This window comes from Cyprinus carpio, chromosome B2 (assembly GCF_018340385.1).
Source record: "Cyprinus carpio isolate SPL01 chromosome B2, ASM1834038v1, whole genome shotgun sequence".
NCBI lineage: Eukaryota > Metazoa > Chordata > Actinopteri > Cypriniformes > Cyprinidae > Cyprinus > Cyprinus carpio.
In genome coordinates, this window is record NC_056598.1 from 3,499,910 (window position 1) to 3,515,412 (window position 15,503).

The 15,503-nt window shown below is 34.7% G+C and overlaps 1 protein-coding gene across 2 annotated transcripts in view; it reads left to right on the forward strand.

Annotated features, from left to right (window-relative positions):
- The first annotated feature begins 7,461 nt into the window (after nucleotides 1–7,461).
- Nucleotides 7,462–15,503, forward strand: part of LOC109065512 (phosphatidylinositol 3-kinase regulatory subunit gamma-like) — an 8,890-nt gene continuing 848 nt past the window's right edge. Inside the window, exons 1-8 of one of the 2 annotated variants that reach the window (XM_042717755.1) lie at nucleotides 7,462–7,858; nucleotides 9,322–9,412; nucleotides 9,509–9,607; nucleotides 10,844–11,039; nucleotides 11,149–11,271; nucleotides 12,680–12,801; nucleotides 13,710–13,874; nucleotides 15,257–15,503. The exon at nucleotides 15,257–15,503 is cut by the window's right edge and continues 848 nt beyond it. In XM_042717755.1, the coding sequence (XP_042573689.1) occupies nucleotides 7,795–7,858; nucleotides 9,322–9,412; nucleotides 9,509–9,607; nucleotides 10,844–11,039; nucleotides 11,149–11,271; nucleotides 12,680–12,801; nucleotides 13,710–13,874; nucleotides 15,257–15,440 (1,044 nt within the window). In that variant the 5' untranslated portion in view covers nucleotides 7,462–7,794 and the 3' untranslated portion in view covers nucleotides 15,441–15,503. The remainder of the gene's footprint in view (nucleotides 7,859–9,321; nucleotides 9,413–9,508; nucleotides 9,608–10,843; nucleotides 11,040–11,148; nucleotides 11,272–12,679; nucleotides 12,802–13,709; nucleotides 13,875–15,256) is intronic. The other variant, XM_042717756.1, reaches the window with a different exon arrangement.

Consider the following 15,503-nt stretch of genomic DNA (forward strand, 5'->3'; position numbering starts at 1 on the left):
AAGTGTCTGTAAACTGTGACAAAACTAAATTTGGAGATTATATACCATAATGAGAGATTTACAAAAACATTTTTTAAAGAATAAAATAAAATTATAAAAAAGAACGAAAGAACAAATAAGAAAGTAAATAAATTGGCCAAAATGTATTTTAAATATACGCTAAATATGTTGTAAACACTGAAGCTCTATGACATTTATTTTTTAAATTGAAAATATATTTACTTTCAGCCTACAACAAAATATTCATTATTTATTTTTATTCATTATTATTATTTCTTATTTTTTTTATTCAAATGTGTCGTATGTTTGACGTTACAGACAACAAATAAAGTTTTCCTCATATGTATTTTACTGTTTTTTCTTGCCAATAAATACATCAAGGGCAAATATATTTTTAAATATAAAATTTTAGAGAAGGTATATAGAATAAAGAAATGTAGAGAGTATATTTATGTATTAGGAAATATGATTTAGGTATACAGGTCCTTCTCAAAAAATTAGCATATTGTGAAAAAGTTCATTATTTTCCGTAATGTAATGATAAAAATTAAACTTTCATATATTTTAGATTCATTGCACACCAACTGAAATATTTCATGTCTTTTATTGTTTTAATACTGATGATTTTGGCATACAGCTCATGAAAACCCAAAATTCCTATCTCAAAAAATTTAGCATATTTCACCCGACCAATAAAAGAAAAGTGTTTTTAATACAAAAAAAGTCAACCTTCAAATAATTATGTTCAGTTATGAACTCAATACTTGATCGGGAATCCTTTTGCAGAAATGACTGCTTCAATGCGGCGTGGCATGGAGGCAATCAGCCTGTGGCACTGCTGAGGTGTTATGGAGGGCCCAGGATGCTTCGATAGCGGCCTTAAGCTCATCCAGAGTGTTGGGTCTTGCGTCTCTCAACTTTCTCTTCACAATATCCCACAGATTCTCTATGGGGTTCAGGTCAGGAGAGGTGGCAGGCCAATTGATCACAGTAATACCATGGTCAGTAAACCATTTACCAGTGGTTTTGGCACTGTGAGCAGGTGCCAGGTCGTGCTGAAAAACAAAATCTTCATCTCCATAAAGCTTTTCAGCAGATGGAAGCATGAAGTGCTCCAAAATCTCCTGATAGCTAGCTGCATTGACCCTGCCCTTGATATAACACAGTGGACCAACACCAGCAGCTGACATGGCACCCCAGACCATCACTGACTGTGGATACTTGACACTGGACTTCAGGCATTTTGGCATTTCCTTCTCCCCAGTCTTCCTCCAGACTCTGGCACCTTGATTTCCGAATGACATGCAAAATTTGCTTTCATCCGAAAAAAGTACTTTGGACCACTGAGCAACAGTCCAGTGCTGCTTCTCTGTAGCCCAGGTCAGGCGCTTCTGCTGCTGTTTCTGGTTCAAAAGCACACGCCTGTGCACGGTGGCTCTGGATGTTTCTACTCCAGACTCAGTCCACTGCTTCCGCAGGTCCCCCAAGGTCTGGAATCGGTCCTTCTCCACAATCTTCCTCAGGGTCCGGTCACCTCTTCTCGTTGTGCAGCGTTTTTTGCCACACTTTTTCCTTCCCACAGACTTCCCACTGAGGTGCCTTGATACAGCACTCTGGGAACAGTCTATTCGCTCAGAAATTTCTTTCTGTGTCTTACCCTCTCGCTTGAGGGTGTCAATGATGGCCTTCTGGACAGCAGTCAGGTCGGCAGTCTTACCCATGATTGCGGTTTTGAGTAATGAACCAGGCTGGGAGTTTTTAAAAGCCTCAGGAATCTTTTGCAGGTGTTTAGAGTTAATTAGTTGATTCAGATGATTAGGTTAATAGCTCGTTTAGAGAACCTTTTCATGATATGCTAATTTTTTGAGATAGGAATTTTGGGTTTTCATGAGCTGTATGCCAAAATCATCAGTATTAAAACAATAAAAGACCTGAAATATTTCAGTTGGTGTGCAATGAATCTAAAATATATGAAAGTTTCATTTTTATCATTACATTATGGAAAATAATGAACTTTTTCACAATATGCTAATTTTTTGAGAAGGACCTGTATATAGATGCAAAATTGCCTTTCACCTACAAGAATTTATAATACCCACATAACACTTGTATGGCTCTTGAACTTTTTTTCTTTTCTTTTTTAAAGTTCAATCAGAGATCAAACATGCCACTGTAAAGTAGTATTTAGATCACTTCATCTCTTACACGCCATGTACTTTGTTAGTGAGCAGAAAATAAAGAAACTCACCATTTTAGACATGATGCAACAGCTGACAGTGTTCAGTTTGCTCGTTTAAAGCATATGGGCCAGTTTTCTCCTCTAGAGGAATAATCTTATTACTGCAACTAAAGCTGAGCTTTTAAAGGGTTACTCCACCCCAAAATAAATTTTTTGTCATTAATCACTTACCTTCGTGTCGTTCCAAACCCGTAAAAGCTTCATTCGTCTTCGGAACACAATTTAAGATATTTTGGATGAAAACCTGGAGGCTTGTGACTGTCACATAGACTGCCAAATAAATAACAGTGTCAAGGTCCATAAAAGTATAAAAAGCATTGTCAGAATAGTCCATCTGCCATCAGTGATTCAACCGTAACGTTATGAAGCGATGAGAATACTTTTTGTACCCGAATAAAACATAAATAACGACATTATTCAACAATTCCTCTCCTCTGTGTCTCTCCAAATCAGCGTAGCTCCATTTTGGAGAATATCTCCAAAGTGTGGAAGAAAAAGATGCACAACTAACCGAGAGAACCACAGCCTTATGAGGATTGTCAAGCAAAATCGCTTCAAGAATTTGAGTGAACTTCAGAAGGAATGGACTGAGGCTGGGGTCAAGGCATCAAGAGCCACCACACACAGACGTGTCAAGGAATTTGGCTACAGTTGTTGTATTCCTCTTGTTAAGGTACTCCTGAACCACAGACAACGTCAGAGACGTCTTACCTGGGCTAAGGAGAAGAAGAACTGGACTGTTGCCCAGTGCTCCAAATTCCTCTTTTCAGATGAGTGCAAGTTTTGTATTTCATTTGGAAACCAAGTTCCTAAAGCCTCTAGGAAGCCCATAGCCCAAGCTGCTTGAAGTCCAGTGTTAAGTTCCCACAGTCTGTGAAGATTTGGGGTGCAATGTCATCTGCTGGTGTTGGTCCATTGTGTTTTTTGAAAACCAAAGTCACTGCACCCGTTTACCAAGAAATTTTGGAGCACTTCTAGTTTTGGAATTTTGGAGCCCCTACCAAGTATTGAGTGCATGTACAGTAAATGAACATACTTTCCAGAAGGCTAACAATTCATTAAAAAGGTTTATTTTTTTATTTTTTATTTTTTGGTCTTATGAAGTATTCTAATTTGTTGAGATAGTGAATTGGAGGGTTTTTGTTAAATGTGAGCCTAAATTGTCACAGTTAAAAGAACCAAATACTTTATCTACTTCAGTCTGAAATAAATGAACTTTTCCACGACATTCTAACTTATTGAGATGCACCTGTATATATATATATACACACACACACACACACACACACACACACACACACACACACACACACACACATATATATATAAATTTATATGATGGAGCATTTATCCTGTTAAACCACAAACCTCATGTTTTCCACATCACCTCAAACCACAAAACTGTTACTCATCATCCAGTAACTCCAAAAGTGTTTTAAAACAGTGACAAAACTTCAACGCTGCCAAAATAAAGTGTGTCTGAAGTGCATTGAAGCATCAGCATCAGAGGTGTGTTTAGGATCCTTGAGCAATTATCAGTAGAGAACGGATCACATGCTTTCCTAACAAAAACCCACAAAAGACAAAACTTGCGTCAGAATGAACCACAAACAAAGTTATTTTATTCCTGTAGTGTTTGTGTTGGAATAGCATGTCCTCATTTGCAGACTGTGACCTGTGCTAGAGACCTTTCTTTATCAAACACCAATACAAATGCACATTCCAGCTCAGATGGAGCCGATGCAGACGCACATGAAGTCGGGTGTTTGTTTCATAGTTTAGAGGGAGCTGGGCTTGTAGGCAAAACAAAGACATAAATGAGTCAGTATGTATTTTTAAACATAAATGTAAAATGCTGGTTTATTAACTAAAACTAAAATTAGTTTTCATTACTTGCACTAACTGAAATAAAATAAAATATAAAAACTTTTTATGTTAGCCAGTTGTTAAGGCGAACTTTTGTTTACCTTGTACTTATGTCCCATTGGGGATGAAAAGGATTAAAGAGAAAATATAAATATCTATCTATCTATCTATCTATCTATCTATCTATCTATCTATCTATCTATCTATCTATCTATCTATCTATCTATCTATCTATCTATCTATCTATCTATCTATCTATCTATCTATCTCTCTCTCTCTCTCTCTATATATATATATATATAGCTATAGATATATAGACAACAATATAGACAAAAATAATACAAAAATAAAACAAAAATTTATGCAGTTACTAATATTAAATCTCATCGAATTATTTCTCTGTAAAAATGTTGTTATTGTGACAATTATATTACAGATTGCTCTTTTGTAAAACTTAGTTGTTTCATGATTATGCTTCCTTTTTGTCAGTATTACAATGTTTGCTATACAACAATTTTTTTTTGGTCAAAATATGTTTTAAATATGCTATATATGTATTTAAATATGCTAAATAGCCAATAAATAACATTCAAAATATGTTGTAAAAAGAGATGCTCAATATAAAAGTATTTTCTAAATAGAAAATATATTTAGTTTCATATATACCAAAATATATTTTAAAATGTATTTCAGGGGCAAGAAAATACATTTCCAATTTTACAGTATAGCCAAAATGTGTTATGTGTTGAATAAATGTATTTATTATTTTTTTTTTTTTTGTAAAATAGAGACTTTAGAGAGTTTAAATAGAGAGTTTTTCAACATATATGAATGTATTTTCTTGGACTGAAGTATATGGAGGGCAAAATATATTTTTAAATGCTTTAAAAATACATTTATATTTTTAAAATATATTTTAAAAAATACACAAAAATGGCTAAAAATGTTTATTGCTAGAAAATATATTTTCAAAATGTTTTGGCCATTTTGGTATATTTTAAAACATATTTAAAAATATATATAAAAAACAATATTTTTAGCCATATGGGTTACTCTGATCAGCAGAGAATTTTATATATATATATATATATATATATATATATATATATAATACAATGATCTGAGCTAATTATATTCATGTATTATTTATTACTCAGAGCCTTTTTTTATAAAAAAGTTTAATAATACATGAATATAATTAGTTCAGATCATTGTCAAAAAACAAAACAAAAACGAAAATTGTAGAAAAAAAATATATCACAAAATAGTGCACATGGCCTAGCAGTGGACATTGTTATTACTTATCACACAACCTGTATATGTACAGTGTTTTATGATAAATATATATATATATATATATATATATATATATATATATATATATATATATATATATATATATTATAGGTTTTTAGTGACTTCACAGTCAAATTCTCTGTTATGAAACACAAAATAGTGTGACCATATGTGACCATTGCCTTAATTTACAGTATGTCAGTGTGGTTTTATTGTGTTTCTTTGTTACCCACAGCTATAGCAAAAAATATGATGCGAGTGAAATTTGAGTTTGGAAGACAGAATCCACTAAATATGCCCTAAATTAAGAAATATAGGCAAGGCAAGTTTATTTATATAGCACATTTCGTACATAATGGTAATTCTAAGTGCTTTACATAAAAGAAAGTAAAATAATCATGAAGAAAAATAATAACAAAAATAAAACAAGCAATTTTAAAACTTTGGAAATGATTTAAAAATTGACTTATTTAAAATTAATTTAAAACAGTTAAAAATAGAAAATGATTTTACATAAAATACAGTGCATTCAGTTCGGACATCACACAGTGCTCATTCAGTAAATGCACAGCTAAACAGATGAGTTTTGAGTCTAGATTTAAATGTGACTAATGTTTTAGCACATAGAACATATATAAAACCAGAGCAAGAGAAAATATGCTTGCAGCAATAACTGAGGTTGACTCTTAAAACCAACCAAATGCACTGCAGTGGAGGTCAAAGCATAAATAATGATTCATATTCTAATCTGTGCGTGCTAACAGAGACTAAATGAAGCTGTGAAGCCGGAAACACAATGGCCATGGCTCTGGATACGCACGTCCTGATCTTGGCATAGTTTTCCATAAACGACCAGAAATAGACCCATATCACTTGTGCTTACTGAAAAAAGCAAAACCCATGATATTTTGTTCCATTTAAAGTGGATTGTTTGTATTATAGGCTACATATGTATTACGTTTGTGTTATGTATTTGTTTGTATTAAAGAGAAAGGAAATGTTAACTGACCCAGAGATGTGTTTGAAACTGATAAGTATGCATAAACACATTCACAACAAATGACACAAAATAAACATCAGTTCTATTCTGACATCTCAACGACTTCATTCACTGCATAGTTTCTGCCAAGAGATGCCAGTTATGTCGTTTCTGCTCACAGATTATGCAGAACAGACTTGAAACGAACCAATCTGATGCATTATTTATTATTACTGTCATAATTTGCAAGGAAGGAACAGAAAATAACACATTTTTTCTAGTTAAACCAGGCCTATGCACATAACATCTGTCTTAATATATATTGCAGCTATTGCAGTTCTGTATTAAATATTAAAATTGATATTAACATACACAACATTAAACAAATTCAATCAAAAAGTGAATCCTAGAGTGTGTACTGTCTTATTTAACAGCCTATGTTCTCCACTTCATCGGGATATCATCATGCAAACACAATTCACGTTGTTTTGTAGAAGTATGCTGCTTTGCGAGCTCAACCGGACTAGTGTTCGAACGCTAGTTATCTAAGTGTGAAACTTTCACTGTCAAAAGGCAGACAAAGCCAACAGTACACAATGTTCCCTACTGAGGGAACTCCCCCTATGTGCAGCTGGCACGAAACACACCGTGACCTTTTAAACACTCAAGAGCTCCAAAAATCGTCATGACATGTTTCTTTACGCATTAAGACGCTTTAATTTTTCTTAAACCTTATAAATGACAGTGTTTGTGTGCATAAAACTCAGAAGTATGACTTTAAACAAGTTGTTCGAGAAAAGTACCGACGGCACAATGCCGGACAAAAACGGACCGTAGCATAATCGCGGCGAGAGGGGGGTGAAAACCTAACATTAACACAAGAATGGCTTTAAGTAAGTGGATATAATTAATACACAATTTAAAAAATATAAGTCTCACAATACTCTTATAAAGCAAAGGCAGAGTACAATACCAACAAAGTAATAATAACAACAACACAACGCCATCCTGTTTAAAGTCCCCCCCCGTGTTGATCAATGGTATCGTCCTCAGACACTTAAATCGTCCCAAACCTTATAAGAGTTTGATTTATTCACGGCTCGACGCCGTTCCTTTGGATATTTAGATGAGTACACAGTGTTTTGGACGTGCTAGTCATGTATGATATTCTGGAAACCGATTATAAGATTTATTGCTAAGTTTTATTTTGAATAACTGGCTGCCGAATTATAACAACTGGACACTTGGATCAAAACGGGCCGTTTTTCGCCTTTTTAACATTGTTAAGCCATTTTTATTTGGTTATCGTAGCTATAGCAACCGGACAGTCGTTTATTATTATTTGACGTTACGATTTACATGATTTAAAAGACCTTTATTCACTTCTGCAACACGATCTATTGTTGAAGAAAAGATGTCATCGTCTGCAGAACCGTTTTCTTACATCGAAATGAGTCGAGTCCGCGCGGCTGGCACTGGTATGTAACTTTATTTCTGTATTATTCGCGTCTCATGTTCTTGTATTTGGTGTTTATTCTGTTTAAGTCACTCTGCCTTTGTTCTGGTTCAAGCGCGAGCTGAGTGTCAAGCGTCAATCACCGGAGCGACGACGCGTCAGTTTTCAGTGACGGTAACGCTCGTGAAAGTTAGTTCGTGTGATGTAAAAGTCAGTTAAACAGTCTCGGGCTTTTGATTCGTTGAGTTCGGCGTGTCTCAACATGTCATCGCGGAGTTCATTCGGGTCAGCGGAGCAGGAACATCGGGCCACCGAGCTACCGACCTTACTATGGCGAAGCGATAGCTTATGAATATTAATTAGGCAATGATGACGTCGCTTGGTAACAGACCCCGAGCGTCCAATCACCTAACCTCATTAGTATTCATGAGTCTCGCAAAGTCTTTAGTTAGCCAATCGTAGCGGTCCGCTGGTCTACGTCGATTTATATTGTAAATATTCACAACCCTTAACCTTCTTCATAGTAGAACTGGTAAACTCTCAAGCGGGAATACCGGGGAACTCCTGAGCGTCCCCAGCTGTCACCTCATAGCTCCGGACAGGCGTCATTATACAGACCTACTGTATTAACAGTATTACATGAAAGATAAGGTTAGAATAAAATAGTGTGTGTGTGTCTGCTCGCCATCTGTTTTTCATTAACGAAGTCGTGACCGCCGCCGCTGCTTTTCCCTCCGCGTGCACGTTTAGATAGTTGCCCATTATATTACTTTTTTATTCATTTATTTTTTGTCATCTATAGTTTCCGTTCAACAACTAGAACTCTCTATTCTAATTCTATTCTTCAAAAAAAAAACAAAAAAAAAAAAACCGAGCCACTTTTAGGCTTGCACTCTATTCATTTACTAACTGCTTGTTTTCTTTTAAAAAACCAACACTAGGTTTTTGTATTCTTTGTTTTCTTTTATTTATTATAACAAAAAGCCAAAAAAGGCATCTAAGACTAGCCTGCTCTATCCGATCTGTTTTCTTTTTTATTAATTATAGGTAATAAATGTAAAAAAAAAAAAAAAAAAAAAAAAAAGACTTGTTTTGATGATTCTTGATTTTGATTGCTTCCCTTTATGTTTGTATTATGATGATGAATGGATATGTATATAAACTGACAAAAAAATGCAACTTTTCAAAGATGAAAGGCGAAAATATTAATGCTGAATCATATTTTCAGTGTGAAATAATTAAAAAACATTACATGTAATGATCTCTGAATATTAAATATCTATTCTGTTCATTCTTTTAAATACTATTTTTGAAATGTAGTAAATAAAATACTTGCACGTTTTTTGTTTTTAATTTCCAGTGACCAAGACCTGACAAATTGGCAATTCTTTGTAAAATGCTGGGGGTTTTCCAGTAGAATGAGGCTAGAAATGTAACAATTGCCTATTGTCTCACGCTTATGTTTTATTATTATGTTTCTTCAAGCAGGAGTCAGTAGTGACGATCATCTCCTCGGAGAAGCGGAGCCCGGTGATTCATTACAGGAGGCCGAGTGGTACTGGGCTGATATATCGAGGTAAGATTAGTCTGTAATATTTGTCTTTATCAGTTTGCTTGATTATTATTCAGTTAAGACCACTCACAGTCAAACTCCACTGTGTCGAATCATTAGGGAGGAGGTGAATGAAATTCTCCACGGCATGCCTGATGGGGCTTTCCTGGTCCGAAACGCTTCCTGCAAGCGGCAGGGAGAATACACGTTAACCGTTAGGTAAGGATTGCATGTTTCAGGATTCCTGCTTTAGTGAACACACAGCTGTTAAGTGTGTTAGTAACAGTGGCCAGCCTATCATCAGCCACTTTCACACCTAAAACTGACTTTCAATAACTTAAATATTGAATTCAGCTGTAGAGATTTTCTCTTTTTAGTATTTTTGGTGCAGAAACTGGTCAAAAACGCTCATGTGAAACTCAGCAGACGTTGAAGACACCCAATATCCTTAAAGCTGTTCCTTGAGTATTTTCAGCAGATGATTTTACGCTGGATTGATATTTGAATATAGTTATTTATTGACTAATCGTGCACTCTGTTCACACTAGTTATTATAAAAACACATTACTAAAGTTTAAGGTCTGAAAGGGATTATTCGTCCTAAAATGAAGATTCTGTTATTATTTACTCACCCCTGTTTTTAAAAAGTCACAAATATGACACTCATATGTGACCCTGGAGCACAAAAGCAGTCTCAAGTCTCTGGGGTATATTTGTAGCAAAAGCCAAAAATACATTGTATGGGTCAAAATTATAGATTTTTATCTTATGCCAAAAATCATTAGGATATTAAGTAAAGATCATGTTCCTTGAAGATTTTTTGTAAATGTTCTACTGTAAATATATCAAAACTTAATTTCTGATTAGTAATATGCATTGCTAAGAACTTCATTTGGACAACTTTAAAGATGATTTTCTCAGTATTTAGATTTTTTTGCACCCTCAGATTCCAGATTTTCAAATAGTTGTATCTCGACCAAATATTGTCAGATCCTAACAAACCATACATCAATGGAGAGATTATTTATTCAGCTTTCAGATGATGTATAAATCTCAATTTCGAAAAATTGACTGGTTTTGTGGTCCAGGGTCACATTGTACTTTGTGTACTAAGTTGTAACGGATTAAAAACTATTATTGTAGAAATGTAAATCTGCAAATATTCAGTTTTAACAGAACTCAAATAAAGGACAGATTCCTCAAAATAATACTTACTCAAATACTTTACACTGCTGCTGATTTCACAGTGTTTTTTGCACTGTATAGATGATCGACTCTCTTTATCACTGGACTTTTTTGACACCAGTTGCGTCACTATAAAATGTTTTCAACTATATTACAACTTCTCAAGCTGGCAAATAAGTCCGCAGGTTGTCAGATATGATTTGTTGTCACTTCTACACAGTGAAATCCACTGCATTCATAGAAAAGGCTGTATGTGTGAAATCCCCACAGGAACAATGGCACCAACAAACTCATCCGGATCCACCATCAGGATGGGAAGTTTGGCTTCTCCGAGCCTCTGACCTTCAGCTCGGTGCCGGAGCTGATCTCTTTCTACAGGCATCGGAGCTTGGTCCAGTACAACAGCTCCCTGGATGTCACGCTGGCTTATCCTGTGTCCCACTGTGACCCGCTTCCTACCTTCTCTGTGAGTCTCATGGGGAAGGTCATACCTGAAAGCCATCTTTTGTTAATGTATTGGGTTTTTTTCTCCAACAAGTGAACACTTTGAGTGATTAAACGTATTGCATGTTCAGGATCTAGCTGTGAAGGAAGAGTTTTTGAGTGCAACCAGAGAGAAGCTCCATGAATGTTTGAGACTGTTTCAGAAGACGGCAGAGTATGACCAGCTCTATGATGCTTGCACTACATTATTACAGGTAAGCCATGGAATGGGTTTAAATCTGCGTCATTATAGTGTTGTTGTTGTTGTTGTTTTTCTTAATTATTAATATTTTTTTAAATACTATTTTCAATAATTTTCAATAGTTTTAGTATTTTTCTTCAATTTGTTTGGTAGTTTGTATTAGTTTTTATATTAAAAAAACAATACTATGTGGTTATTTATTTTTATTTTATTATATACATGTATGTATGTGTTATTTTCTTTTAATATATTTTCAGTTCGCATCTGAATTTCTGTTTTAGTATTTTTCTTCAATTTCTTCGGTAGTTTGTATTTTTTTTATTTAAAAAAAATACTATGTGGTTATTTTTATTTTATTATGTATTATTATTATTATTATTTATTTATTTTTTAAATATATTTTCAATTTGCAGCTGAATTTGTTTTCGTATTTTTCTTCAATTTCTTCGGTAGTTTGTTGTATTTTTTTTATTTAAAAAAAATACTATGTGGTTATTTTTATTTTATTATGTATTATTATTATTATTATTATTATTATTATTATTATTTATTTATTTTTTAAATATATTTTCAATTTGCAGCTGAATTTGTTTTCGTATTTTTCTTCAATTTCTTTGGTAGTTTGTATTTTTTTATATATATTAAAAAACAATACTATGTGGTTATTTATTTTTATTCTTTATATTTAATTTGCAACTGAATTCTGGTTTAGTTTTAGTATTTTTTTTGTCAGTTTCTTTTGTTCTTAGGTTGTGTATATTAGTTTTTCTTAATTACATTAAGCACAGTAATGATTAAAAATTCTCAAAACAAAAAACAGACAAGTATAAGTAATAATAACTAAAACAAATAACTAATCTATATATATTTATATATAACTACACAGAAATATACATAATATAGTATAGATGTAACTGATATATTATGTATTATTTACATAAGGAATGCAAAATGTTCACATCAGATAAATGTATTTCTAATCACTGCCAACTAGGCATAAAAGTGTTTTTATAAGTGTAGAGGATTTCAAAGCCAAGCGTATTCAGCCAGCAGTGATTTCTAATATAAAGTAGTGTAATGAGAGGACTTGTACGTGTATAAAGCTGCTTGTGCTTTAATGAAACTCTGTTTTGAGCAGTATAGAGCGCATCATGAATAATTTAAACACCTCTGATTGGCCGCTGGCAATTTCTGCCTTCAACAGACATGTCTGTGATTGGCTACGATGCTCAGAGCTGCAGATATGCTCGGGAACTGTATATTTTGCAAAAGTTTTGGTTTTATTTTTTATTTTAGTTAGTTTTAAAGGCAATGATTTCAGTTCTGGTTTAGTTTTTATCTAATTGTTAAGAAGAAGAAGAAATGCATATCAAGCATATCGAATGCATTGCTTTTCTAAGGTTTTCCCTGTTGCTTTCCAGGAAATCCAGAGGAGAAAAACATATGAGGCGGTCAGCATGACCGAGACGTCTGAAGAACAGTGTTATTCTCAAGAGAACTCTTGCAAGGATTTCCAAGACACAGTCCACAGTGAGCTGAAAGAGTGAGTGTCCAGATGATCTGTATCTTTAACTCAATCACAGCAGTACTGAAAGAGCTCCAGTCTTTCTCTAGGAATGAAGTTTGCTAATGTAATTGTTGAATGTGGCTTGCCAGGGAAAAATCAGGATGTTGTTATACGTGTCGCTGCAGTTGTTGTTAGTACATTCCTGTGCTGTCTACAGAGCCCATCCAAGTCTCCATGATTATGCTGCGTTTACAGTATAACACACAATCTGGTGAATTTTGAATGAATAAATCAAAAGTAGGGCTGTACACTTAATTGAATCGTGATCTGAACTAGTGTCTGTGAATATTAAACCTCAAAAATACTGCTATTTAAACACAAAGTCTGCATTTTCTGTGTCGAATGAGCGCAAACACAAATATAGATCTTTTGAATGAAACCCGAGTGATTTCTGTACCTCCAAAATCCCAAAATGATGACACTTCTGTGAGTGTGTAAGTAACAGGACGAAAGCGGTTTGAATGAAGTGGTTTAATGCATGTCTTTTAAAGACACATGATCACTTTATGTGACAAACCGATTTAGTTTAGGCTTAATGAATCAAAGTTTTCATTAAAACTCTGATTTCATTAATAACATCTTCACTGAAGTGTGTGACACTAGACTTAAAAAACACCAGTAATTAATTATTATTATTTTTATTGTATTTCTACAAACATTCGTGTTGTTTTAGTTCTCTAAGCCCCTCAATATAAGGCACCTTCTGAAGGCGTTTAATTTCCGGTTCTTTTTAATGAAGGGAGCGAGCGGGGACACGTCTGGCTGCTGTCTGATGCAATAGGTCTGTAAGCTCTGTGGAGACAAAGGGACAAAGGCTGGTGAACGGTGTGCTCTAATTGAGCTAAAGAAACACAAACAGATCTGAGCTCTGGCTGTTTTCTCAGGTCTGGATGTGAGCAGGAGGAGAGCGTGGAGCTGCTGGAGGAGGAGAGCTGGTTTGTGGGAGATCTCGGTCGGCGGCAGGCAGAGGAGCTGCTCCGGGGAAAACCGTCTGGAGCGTTCCTCATCCGCAACAGCAGCAGCAAGGACTGCTACGCCTGCTCTGTGGTGTAAGTCATCAGTCAGTGGGGTTCATGTGAGAACTTACATGCATTCCTGTTTGTTTGTTAATTAGCACAAGAAATGTCCTCTCATCTTTAGAGTCTATGGTCTCATATACGGAGACTTGTTTTTGGCGTCTTCTGCACATTGCATCCTATTCTGTCCGTAAAGTAAAGCAGCCAGTCACAGTTTGCATTGTTGAAATCCTCTTCAGTAAACCAGTTATTTAAATCGAACAGATTCATGATTGAATCAACCTTAAAGGGCAAGTTCACCCAGAAAATAAGTTCTGTCATTTACTTTACCCTCATATTCCTTCAAACCTGAATGACTTATTTTTTTCTGCAAAACACAGAAGATAAAAAAAAAAATAAAAAAAAAAAAAAAAAAATGCAGTTTTGCTGTGCACTCTCAAAATATCCTCTTTTGTGTTCCACAGAGGTAAGAAAGTCATACAGTTTTGTAAAGTCATGAGAGTGAGATGTAATTTGTGGATGTACTATCTCTTGAAAAGAACTAAAATTGATTAATCTTAAGAGTTTTTTTGTCAACATTTTAATAAGGATGCTATTAAATCATCAAATAAACATCTTGATATTCATACTCTCATATTATGAGACAATCAAGCATCGCAAAACTAGTCTAAAGACTAGCCACGGCAAAAAAAATATTTTCATACATAGTATTTTTGTCTTATCTAGTACAAACGTCTAAACACTCTTAAATCAAGATTTACATTACAAGGTTTACAGCAAAATAGCATAAGATATTAAGTGTTGTTTTGTATCAAAATTAAATTGTTTAAAATGAGAAAAAATATCTGCTAGTGGGGCAATAAAATAATCTCACAATATTTTCACAGTGGCTCTGGAGCTGTGCATATCTGTGCTGCGTCCTAATTCGCATACTATCCGTCTGAAATAATATTTTGAAAAATAGTCAATGTCTAACCTAATAAACAAAAAAAAAATTTAATGTTATGTGCGTTATATTTCATCTGCAGCAACATTGTGGACTTTTATAATGACACATTTGGTTATTAACTTAAATGCATCAGTGTAGTTGTGTAGACAGTGTAGTTTAATGCATGTAACTAAGCACAGGGGATGTTTAAGATGCAGTAGTATGTCCCAAAGCTTGCCTGCTATTCTGCTACATACTCAAAAGTATGTACTATATCTTCACAAAAAGACTACATACTTTTAAGGCATAGTATAAGCAGCACTGGTCTATAAAAAAACGAAGAAGAAAATATCTTAGATTAGTTGTATAGCATTGCATCATTTTTCTGGTTTCAGTTTTAGTTTCTAAATTGTCTTTTTTGGTTGTTTTTCTGAAGTTGGTGCTGGTTTCAGCTTCCCTAACTCTGCTCTCGTCTCTTGATCCACAGGGTTGGCAGCCAGGTGAGGCACTGCGTGATTCGTCACACGGAGCGCGGCTACGGCTTCGTCGAGCCCTTCGATCTCCACAAGTCTCTGAAGGATCTGGTCATGCACTACCATCACACCTCGCTGGCGCAGCACAACCAGGCTCTGGACGTCCGGCTGGCGTATCCCGTCCACGCCGCTCACTAAACCAACTGCACTAAGACTGAAGGAGATTTCGCTCCGTTTTACCATCTGGACAATGTGCAGAGA